The following is a 12272-nucleotide window of genomic DNA, read 5'->3' as shown; positions in this document are numbered from 1 at the left end:
TTTTATTTATGTAACCTCTATGCTCCTATAATATGTATTTTAAAGTTCCTTTTACTTTCAATAATAAAAGTATTGCCACATTCACATTCTATCTTATAAATCCCAGTTTTATCTTCTAACTCTGTTTTGTCTTTGGTATTCCACCACATTTGTTTAAATTTATTCGTAGGTTTGAGGATAGAATAATATACTTGTTGTTGTTTAAAAGGTATTAAATAATTGTTAATCCTGAAATGTAAGGTATATCTAAAGCTTTTTTTTTTAAAGTTTTTTCGTAAATAAATTTTAACATAGTATTTTAACTGAGATTGAACCATTAGTAAATTTATTAAATATTTTATCTTAATATTTGGTTTAAATTCTTTTTTCTTTGTTTATTGCATATTTTAAAGCTCTATAAACACAGATATAAATTACATAACTTTTTTATGTTTTTGTGTGACATGATTCTTGCTGTGGTGGCATAATAATAGCAAATATATATATGTATATTTTGCAACATCTAGGAAAAGTAGCCTATTATTTTTTCAGTTTTGTATGTAAATCGAACTGATTGTTTTATGCTAGTTAAATAACTAGCAAATTGTTTTAACACACTGTTGTCATGCCACCATACCAAGAATATTTTATCTGCATACCTAATCTGAATTTCTGGTATAAACTGTGACTTTCACAATGCTTCACCTTCAAACAGAACCATATGAAGGTACATAAGGAAGGTGATAGGGGACCAATAGTTAATCCTTTATTTTGTTTGCAATACTTGTGGTTAACTTGAAAAAATGGGTTTTCACTGCAATATTGTTGAATTCAGTATATCTATAACTTCCTTTGTTGGACTTCTAGTTCTTAATGTGATACTTACTTCTACTCACACAATAGTAATAGCTTGTTTTCACTTTTTTATGGTGTTATTCGTAAGTGTTCTGTGTATACTTTCACTAACATATTCTCAACTCCTTATATTCATTTTTATGAAGTAAAAAAATTGCCTCCCTTTATATGCTTTATGAAAAAATGTTATTTTTATTTTCATGATCTTATGGCTTTCACATATAATTTTTTACTGTGATTATGTTTAATTTTTCTATAATTTTATGACATTGATTTTTAATTATATGATATTTGCACCATTTGGATTTCTTACTTTATTTAAAGTAGTTTTAGTATTTACCATGATTTCTTTACACTTGTACTTGAACTTATTGTTATTGCAGAAGTCAAATGATTTGTTTCTTTCATTCTTTTTTAGTCTTGAAAAACAACTGATCATTTCAGCTGATGTTCTACATTCAGGATATAGTTATTGTGAAATTAATACTTGTTTTAGCTTTGTTTCCTCTCTGCCTCTCATTCTCTTGAGAAACTATTTGAGAGATGAAGAGGGGAAAATCATTGTTGTCACACATCATAATGTCCTAATATTCAACCTCAACTTCAAGTGATGTGGTACATGGTTGAAGTGGAGAAATGAAGTTAGTACCTTTGCTGATATTGGGTTTTGCAGCTGTAGTGGATAATCACCTATGTTACATCTGGGAAAAAGTAAAGAATATATATATATACCACTACCTTTTAAACACACAGCAGTAGATTTAAAGTGCTTCCTCAAAAGTTTAACTGAGTTTCCACTTGGAAGTTTTGGATCGAGATGCAAACAACACAGCATTTCCTGCTTATCTTGATTTATCAGGGACTTTTTTGGTAAAGCATGAAGTCTGACCAACTCTAAAGTGGAAAGCCAAAGTAACAAAGTTGTATATTTGTTTTATTTATTGATAATGTAGTTAGCTGCTGGGGAGAACTCAAAGTTTAAAACCTCATAACAATTTAGCTGAGCTTGCCTATAAGCTGAATCCTTGATTAGCAAAGAGTGCCCCATCATTTATTTTCAAGAAAGTTTCATTTTCATTTTGAAAGCATCGCTTATTTACCTGTGTTTTCTACCAAACCCTTCTTTTGTTTCTTTGAAATCATGCATGAAATCTGAAGTTAAAGCTGCTTTGTCTAATGTCATACTTCAGGCCACAAATGTGGGTGATTCTTTTGGGGATTTATTAGAATTTATTTGCAAGGGGATTGGGGCTTATATGGGACAGCCTTGTCTTCTCCCATTGTTCTTCTTTTTCTTGAGCTTTTTTGTGTTTGACATGCTGACACATAGTTTGTCCCTCACCCCCAGGCTTAATCTGCTTTTCCACACCCTGCTTGAGGATTTTGTTTGTCCCTCATTGTCTTTTTTATTTTATTTCTCAGATATGTAATTCTATGTCTGTTGCTCCTATTTCTTACAAACCTTTTACACAAATTTGCCTCCCAACCTTATTTAGTTTCCTCTGTTCCCTGAACCCAATATTTAAGTTCATGCTGAGCATTATGACTCTAACTTGAATGAAGGCATTAGTATGTCTTATCCCTCACAGGCTTCGGATCAGTACACACTCTTTTATCATAGGACAGACTGTTCTTATCTCAACCAACAGTTGTTGGGTTTGGTTCTGTCTCTTTGGGAGCCTGGTCATCCATCCAGGTGTCTAGTATTCACATTTTCATCTTACCATGATGATTCTGTTGCAGTACCTTTCCTTAACCATTTACTGTCAAAGGCTCTTCACATGAATCCTAGGAGGATATCTCGAGATGTCCTCTCCCTCCTCCCACATTGGTCCACCTGTTTTCTTCAGCTCTGGCCTTGCAAATGTGGTTTCTTTGTTTTTGGGATCTTTTGGGTTATGATTCCATACTATCACAGACTCGTCTCCTTATCTATGAGACCTTTGTATGGCTCTGTTTTTGAGACATTATGTATTTGACACAGTTCTGGGGTCTTTTGAGTTGCAGGTTGCTATGGTTCAACATCAATCCATCCTTTCTCATCTGGTGACTCATTTTTACCAGTCAGAGCCATGCATGGCATTGACTCCTGTCTCCTGACCCTGTTCTTTCTTCTCATATTACCACTGTTTATTATTTTTCATGATGATGCATGGTGCACCAACAGTGGTTCTGGTAACTACCTGGTGGGAGCTCATCTGGTTGCCTTCATTCATTGGTGGGGGATCTTTTATATCTAATATTTGGGCTCATAGAGTATTATCAGAAGGCTTTGTCATCCCAATTCTACCTCTTCCTTTTCTCCTCCTCATGTTTCCTTGTCATTCTAGTATCTTTACAAGTTGGTATAAGACCTCCTCAAACAACAGGCTATCAAACATGTAGGCTGGCTTTGGTGATGTATTATTGCTACATCTGACATGAATCATGAAGCTTCCGTGTATATAGAAAGAAACACAGTAACTCTTTTTGCAAATTATGATTGGATGTTTCAGTTTAAAAATTAATGCCTTATTAAATTTCAGAAAATAATGCAAAAATTCCAACATGATTTTATATTTACTATAAATTATAGAAAGTGTTTTTAGACTTAAATATAAATTTTCTAAATGTTAAACTAAAGATCCAGAAAACCAAAACTTTCTTACTTTCATTTTACATGGGGAATGTTGAACAACATTTTGACCTTCTTCGGTCATATATTTCTGACATCAGCAGAAAAATAACCAACATTTGGCAGAAACTAGTAACAAAATATGACATTCCAGTTAATACCAAATTTATTCAATTACCAGGCACAAAATTGTGGTCTATACTATGTAAAAACTACACTGACAAATACCACACCAACATTATTTATAAAATACAATGTGATAACTGCCACGACTTCTATATTGGAGAAACAAGTAAAAAAATGGAAACCAGATTCAAAGAACATAAAAAAGTCACTTTCACATGTTTTCGAACACTGCAAGTCAAATAAACAAAACATAACCATAGAAAACACTCAAATACTAAATAAAGAAACAAACATAAACAAATGCAAAATTAAAGAAGCCTTACTTATACAACAACTTAAACCCAAAATAAACCAATACAAAGGAACACCTTTATACCTATATTAAAAATAATAAAATAAATAATATAAAATTATCTATTCAAACATCTAACGCCACCCTCTACATTCCGACACTCAGTTACACAACTTTTTTCAAACATGTGGTCAGCTTCCGGTCAGTTACCTCTTTCTTTCTTTGTGAACCTGATGATAAGCGAAGAAGGTTGAAATGTTGTTTGCTCCTCTATGTAAAATATTTTCTACACCCAAACGAGCCGTTTTTACATATACATTTTAATGACTTGCTTCTTTCTACAACCATTTCTTATTTATGTCTTTAAATAAGTAGGTGAAGCATTAACAACATTAACATAACTATTTAGTAGCTGTCATTTTTAGGCTGATTCTTTTATTTAGTTCTAATAGTACAAAGAGGTGACAAAGAGGTGTGGTATTAGGTCTGAAGGAAATAATGAAAAAAAAATAAAACTTATGAAATAATTATAGCTTCTATATTTCTCTCAGATTTTATAGGGCCAAATTCTCTACAGTAGTCATCTGTGACTTGTTGGTGATAAATTTTAACAGCACACAATCTATTTATTTTAAAATAGTATCAAAACAAAGTATGTACAAAAAATTTCATTACACTATTGGTTATCAAAGTCCTCACAAGTGGGTTCTACTTGCCAAGATAAATAATTCCTCTCTACTCTGTTATTGCAAAGCATGGCTGTGATATTCACATCAAAATCACTGCTATAACTGTGTTGGTTACCACATTTATATCCAGAACCTAAACTAATTGTCTCCTTTTGATCAAAAGTCCATACAGGCTGATTGAGTTACTTTATAACCTAGTTGATGAGATGAATTATATTTATCTACTCTGCTATTACAATACAACCTATGAAACTCACCTTAAAATTGTGTTAAGATAAACTCACACGTAGTCTGAAATCACATTCATGAATGTACTTGCATTAACTTGGTCACCTATACATACTTATTGTTTGACTGAGGCCAGTAATTTTCTCAAACTACAGAATGTTTTGTTATCATTGTACTTAGTTAAATCAGTGAGAAAAATTCAGAAGGCTTAAGTAACAAAATGTAATTCTAAACAAACTAGCAACAAATGATTTGTAAACAGTTATACAGGCAAACTTGCCATAACTATTGCTTCTAAAAGTAACTTTAACATTATATAAACTACATAATACTCTCATATTAAATTGAAAAAGAAAATTTGTGAATATTTAACCATTTCATTTTTTTTCCCATTTTTAGTGTTTTGTATCGTACCAACCCAAGTGACTTGACATAGTGCTAACAAATAGAAATCCGTGCTTTATAAATAGTTGTAGGTGTCATGCCATTGTTATTATTGAATGATATTGATGTTTTTTATTATCAGCTAAGGAAGAATATTTAAAAATGTGGCCAGTAGATTATTTTACATGTTTTATAACTCATCATCTTTTTAGTAGCTAACTACAAAGGTAGGAGGAGATTGCAACTGAAAGACCAAGAATGATTTAGGTGGAGAAGAATACATACAAATAAATAATATGTGATCAACAACTTTCCATTTTATAACATATGATCAACCAACATAAATACCTTTTTTTTTTTTAACCCCTCAGGGTGGAACTCAAGTATGGGAAGATTTCATAGGAAAGGCCTTAAAACTTCATTCACAGTTGAGGTAAGAAATTCAAAAGAATTAGGTGTAAGATTTAGAAAAAAAGAATCAAAGAAAAGTGAAACCATCAGTACTTTTAAATTTGTGTAGTTATTTTTTCTGAGAATTTAGAATTTATATCAAGATATGAGCTGAAAGCTTGTTGCAATGTTGTACAATGATATTTAATATTGTTCTGTGTGAATATTATTTATACACAGTGTTAATGATATAATGCAAGTCTGGTTATAGACATGATCAAAGAATAATTTTGTGATATTCTCTGGTGCATGGACTTTTCTTGGAAAAGTAAGTTAGAAGCCACTAATTGGAAGTTTGGAAAATATCTTGCTTCAGAATACGAGTTTTTGACTCTCTCTGAGTTCATCAGCATAGAAAGATGCAGTATGCAAAATATACAACAAAAAATTTTTATTTAACAAATCACAATCAAAGGACAAACACAATACACAATTACTAAAAAGGGAGTCAAGCATTTTTTATGATTACATTGGACAGTAAAAGATAAAATCTTTAATGATCACTCATTCTAGTACAAAGTAAACCTCATCTCTCTTTACACTAACAGAAATGAAACAAAAATGCTAAAATAACCCCTGTCATTAAAATAAGATGAAATTAAAATTAGTAAAGTTAAAACTACCCTAGTGTTTTAAATTCTGAGAGAATGTGGTTTTAGATATTAAACACAATAATATAAAAAGTTTTATTGTGCTTTACATCTTGTGTATTGCTTCTTTCTTTGTTGAAGTATTTCGTGGAGAGAGATATGAACCTGTACTCAGTGGCATAATATCTTTCAAACCTCTAGTTAATAGGTCTCCACTGACAGTTCTGCAGGAAGTCCATACACTGGAGTTGTAGGAAGTGACATTTTGGTAGTATGACTGAAGATTTTGCTGTTGCAGAGGCTTGTACTCTTTTGGAATGTGAATAGAGCCAGACTCTTGAACACCCCAGTAAGTACTGCAAGTTGGTGTTTGTACAGTATGTTTTTTTTTTCTGCTGTATGTAGGGTGGAGAGTAGCTAGTTCTGGGAGAATTACTCTCCTGGAGTTTGGACTTTTGATAATGTTGCAAAAGTTCCGAGATGCCATCACCCTGAATTTTAACCTCAGGAAGGAGAATGCATACCATCTGGTGTATGCAGCAAGGCTGAGGTATTTCTTCTCTCTCAGGCTGAGCCTTGAACATAGTGAAATCCTGTCTGTTGAGGATCATTATGGTGGTGTGAAACTTGTGTTGTATAACATTGAGTTGGAGCAATCCCTTTAGGAAACCTTGGTACTAATTGAACTGAGAGTCAGAACTCGGGCTCTGGTTAATGTTGTACACAGAGTAGAGAAGAAGTGCTGTTGAAGGAGGAAACGTGCAATCCATGAAGTAGTGGAGAGCTTGGGCTAAGTCAAGAGTGGAACAGTTGTAAATATCATCTAGTTATTTCAGATTTTTGAGTGATGTGATTAAAACCAAATTTGAGTTATAACCCCTTATTTCAGAAACTTTTTACCATAGCCTTGGTTTCCAATGCCTTCCAAGGACCACTTAGCCCTCCTCTAAGCTATTACTGCCAATCAGCCAAGCCAGCTTTAATTTTCTACTTCCAGTTCCACAGCCTTACACCATCCTCTTTTAATGTTAATTTAGATCTCCCTCAAATAATTTGGTATCTGTTATACCCTCCAAGTAATACCATTATTCTTTCTTAGTAGAACCCAACCTTAAATCCAGAAGTGGGGCTGAAGAGAAACAAATGTTTTTGAGTGCCCATGGTTATTTTGCAAGCCCTTTCAGAACTTGAGAGATATAAAACCAAAACCATTGCCAAGCTGTACTGGCTGTTTTTTTTTTTTTTTTTGTAATATTTAGAATTATGGATGGCTGAGTAGACCTTAGAATTAAAGAGGAGGGGAGAAAATGTGTAATACACAATGGTACTATGAGTAAGTTATCTCCTTTGTTAATGTATATATTATTGGAAATTCTACTTTCTTAAGTTCAGATTGGAATAAAGGGAGTTGCTCAAATAAACAATTCCACTTTCCCTACTTTTGTGAACATGACACTCAAGTCTATTAATTGGTTGTTAGGCATGTCTTCTTACAGAAATTATAGTTGTTACTCTAACTGTGACTTTTTTGAGGTAGACAACTCTCTTCTGCTGGTAAATCAGGCTGTAGCTTGGGAACTCCATTCCTCTCTATTATGAATGTGTGTAATTCTAGGTCATATGTGTAAGGAGTATGGTGGGAGCAACTTAGTTTTGTTTGTATTATTGTTTTTAGTATTTAAAACCAGATGCTTCCCTGTTAAGCAGATTAAGATTAGATTATTTTCAAGTTCTTTTCCAAACATGCTTTCACTAAATTTTGTTAATTTCTTATCAGCCTTGACCTAACATTTTGCTTGGTTTAGTCGCAAGGTAAACTTTGCTATATTTAATCTTTTCTTTTATTATTATTTGTTACTTAAAGAAGGTTGTGCTGTACATTTTATGTACTGCTTGTTTATCTTTTGACAAACTCAGTCAGAATTCAGAGAGATACATAAACTCATGCTGTGAGATGTGATATTTTCAAACCTTTGGTAAGCATGGTCCTAAATGATTGCTGTGTCAGAAATCCAAGCATCAGAGTACACCACATTATTTACCAATATATCTTTATTTCTCTTCCTTGTTTAAGATAATGTCTTATAATTTTTGGGAATTTTTGCATACAAGATTCCCATAAAAGTTTAAATTGAAGATTTTGTAAGAAGTTCCAGGAATAATGATAATCTATAAACACTGGCTTGTAAGTTTTCTTATAGAGCTGCTGATAAGTCAGTGATGCAGTGGTATGCCATGATATTGTCAGTGAAGGCTAAAGTTTTTGTTTCAGTGTTAACATAAGCACAGTGAAAGTGGTATTTGCTAAAATTCAGAAGATTGGAATATATTTCCCAGGTAGTAGGAAAAGGTGAATTTAAGGAATATTTAATAACTTATAATTGATTAATATTTTGGAAAGCATAACTTAGTAATAAAGCAAAACACAAACTTAACGATATGAAGCAGCTATTAAGCATTTCAGAAGTTTCATAATTCAGCATTCAGTGGTATAGATGTACAAAAAGTATCATCATAATTACAACAGAAATATAGTATAATTTGTTATACATAAGAAGTAAACAATTTTAATATAAAAAACTAACAAGAAAAAATGAAGAGTGAGAAATGCAAAATAATTAGAACAGATTTAAAGTAAGTTAAGAACATTATTATTTAGAGATGAAAAAAGACTATGTACAGTGACTCTTTTACTAAAAGTTCAGTACCATGTTTGGCTGTTGAGAAAATTTTAAAGTTGGAAAGAGAAATCATATTCCCTCTCTGTGTTGTGCTGGAAAATAGTAGAGTTGAGAAGATCTGTAACCCTTCTTCCAGTTTTTATATATATGCTTATGTGTTCAAATGTTCATACTTAAAATGAATATATATTTGGTTTCACTGATATAGTAGGCCCTACAGTTTTCACATGTATGTAACTAGACATGGTATGAACAAAAGGTATTCATCATATGATCTTTGTACTAGAAAAACACTTTGTCTAAAATTAGTTTTAAAAATAACGTTCAGGTCAATTTCAAGGATAATAAGAGTTACATATTTTTTCAATTGTTTCATGAAAAGGGAGCTCTTTCTTCTAAGATATGTCAAACAGGTATATATAGGAAGTTTGGGTACAGTGGGTATCTCAGGTGACTTGATAAACATGTGAGCTAAGAATGAGTAATTCCAATATGGTACTTAAAAGAATAGCTATTTTTGTCCAGTGCTACCCTCTATATGCATTTTTTTATATGCATAAAAAGCTTCATTCTCCCTCCATCTTTACCATCATCTTCAGGATTTACGTATGGCTCCATTTCTGTAATCCTTGACATGATCCCTGAGCCTTTGGAAACATGAATTGCATCAATACATCAACAGTCTACCCTTTCCAATCTTGTTGCCTGCTTGTCTCAGTCAAAGCCCAGTATGGCACCTGTTACTTTTTCCCACTTCTCCCTTTACCAGTCTTTTTCTATTCCCTTTTCTTGGGATTCCTCATCTCATTGTTTTCTTCAATGATGTGTGTAACATCACAAACTGCATCTGTGACTACCCTGTGAGTTCTGATCTTGTAAATTTTCTTCATCACTAACATCTTTTCATTAAGGATCATTGGATTCTTCAGGTTGTATCAGAAGGATCATGATCTCATGTTTTTCCACACCTCCTGTGCTTCCTATACCCATTTACTTCTCTCCACCTCAGGAAACCATGACTAGCCTAGTGTCTGTCAGAGGTGGTTCAGGAACTACGATCTCAGCAGACCATTGAACCTGTTTTACAACCTTCATCAGGTTTTCATTCCAGACTATTTGTTATTTCTGAGAAAACCAGGGGCCAAAGACCTGTCATCAATTTTTGCAACCTCAGTTGCTTTTTTCAACTGCATTGTTGTGCTATTGAGTAATTTCTCACCCACAATCTCATCCATACCTTCATGAGAAGGCTTACTAATTTTGTGCCTTTTTCTTTGGCTTACTTTTGCTCCTTATGGTTTTTGTAGGATGGTCAGAGCTTTTCCTCACCAAATTAATGCTCTGGGGTTGTGATTCCACCATTTTAAGAACAGTTGGCTTCTTCTAGCTCATTGTGAAATGCTGTTGGCCAACAATACTTGAGTGGGCTGGTTAATCCTTTGCAATGGGCTCTGTATATTACATGTGAGTTCATCTATGCATTCGCACACATTAATTATTTGCACTATAAGTTTTGATACAACATGTGTATATTCACAAAATTTAGTAAACATTTAGTAAAGATTATAGTTTTTTTTACACAAAAATCTCATTTTTTAATGAAATATTCTTACTATAAATTTGTTTGTAAAAATACCAATACTGTTTTGTTACTAGTCTGAGTGCAAGGTGATTTCATGTTATAGTTAAAAAAAACTATTCTCCATTTTAAAAATTTCAAATATCATTGCATGATCTCTAAAATCTCCTAAATATATTTCAAATGTTTGTTTTCAGTAAGACTTTACATTTTATATTATTTTCTATACCCTAACTATGTGGGGTCTGTCACTTGGCTAACCTTGTAATCATCATAAAAAGTTAAGAAATAAACATGTTATGCTTTTTTCTGTACTAAAATGACTACGTGTTATAACATGAAAATACTAATGTTTAGTCTAAGTAGCTTAAGTCTCATAATGCTATATATTTACATATATATTTATTATTTTTTATAATATTGACCTTCCAGTCATACCTAGCTAACATTACATAACTTACAGTTACGACAGAAAGTGTTTGTACCCCTGCATCGTGAGTAGTGTTTTCCTAATCGTGATAATGAAAGTATAGTATATTATTAATATAATACTAACACACATCTACATAAATTTTTATGTAAATTGAATGACAAATAAACTGTTTATAAATAAAAAACCAAACATAGGAGGGACAGAAAGTGTTCGTGCATCTACTACTATAGTCAGTTGTGTAGACTTTCAGGTGAATTACTTGGTGCAATGTCTCCTCAATGCCCTCCATGGGCATACTCGACTGGTATTTTTTTCCATTATTCTTTACAGAAGGCCTCCAACTCTTGCAAGTTTCTGGGATGACGCTGATGAACCTTGGTCTTCAACTCATGCCAAACGTTTTCAATTAGGTTGAGATCGGGTGACTGCGATGGCCACTCCAGAATGCTTATATGGTTCCTCTGCAACCAGGATTGCACATATTTTGATGTGTGCTTAGGGTCATTGTTGTGCTGGAAGATCCAACAACGCCCAAGCTGCAAGTTCCATCATTCTTGATACAAGTTCCTAATATATCCACGAACTCTTCTTTTTTCATGATTCTGTTGATGCCGTGAAGGCTGCCTACACCAGAAGAGCTGAAGGAACCCCATAGCATGATCGAACCACCTCCATGTTTAACTGTAGGGACGGTATTCTTTGGAAGATTTCATTCCCCCTTCTTACGGAAAATATAGCGAACATCATTGTGGCCGAAAAGCTCGATTTTAGTCTCGTTTGACCAGAGAATACTCTTCCAATAGGTAAAAGGTTCATCTACATGCTTTCTTGCATACCTAAATCGTGCTTCTAAATTAACAGGCTTTAAATATGGAGTTCTACGAGAAGGGCATGCTTTCAACCCAGAAGAGAGTAACATGTTCATAACTTTAGAGATGCTTACTTCAACCTCAGTTTTCCTTACCAGTTTCTGTATGTCATTACGTGTTAAACGAGGGTTTCTATTAACGTCTCTGAGAACCTTCCCCTTGGTTCTCTCTGGAATTTTGGTGGGGTGTCTGGAACAAGGGAGGTTAGTGGCACATTAAGTTGTGTAGCAATACTGGAAAGAGACACACGAGACTTATATTTTACAATAATTCGATTTTTTTAAATCACTGGACAGTTGATTCCTGTTCGGCGTGATGTCTAAGCTAAATTCCAATATACTTATGATCCCGGTGTCTCGTTCTGGAATGGTATAATGTAGTTTATTTGCCAAACTAAACAAAATTTTTATGGGAATATCAGTTTTTTCACACGTTCTGAAATGTACAAACACTTTCTGCTCCTCCTATTTTTGGTTATTTGTTTATAAACAGTTTATTTGTCA

The 12272-nt window shown here is 33.1% G+C and overlaps 1 protein-coding gene across 4 annotated transcripts in view; it reads left to right on the top strand.

The window, feature by feature from the left end:
- mim (missing-in-metastasis) overlaps positions 1–12272 on the top strand; it is a 105913-nt gene that overhangs the window by 4428 nt on the left and 89213 nt on the right. For all 4 annotated transcript variants that reach the window (XM_076514889.1, XM_076514887.1, XM_076514888.1 and 1 more), the window contains one exon: positions 5539–5600. In XM_076514889.1, the coding sequence (XP_076371004.1) occupies positions 5539–5600 (62 nt within the window). The remainder of the gene's footprint in view (positions 1–5538; positions 5601–12272) is intronic.

The sequence above is a fragment of the Tachypleus tridentatus genome, chromosome 7 (genome assembly GCF_004210375.1).
Source record: "Tachypleus tridentatus isolate NWPU-2018 chromosome 7, ASM421037v1, whole genome shotgun sequence".
NCBI classification, from domain to species: Eukaryota; Metazoa; Arthropoda; class Merostomata; order Xiphosura; family Limulidae; genus Tachypleus; species Tachypleus tridentatus.
The sequence above is the reverse complement of the archived record's forward strand: the minus strand, read 5'-3'. Positions and strand labels throughout refer to the sequence as shown.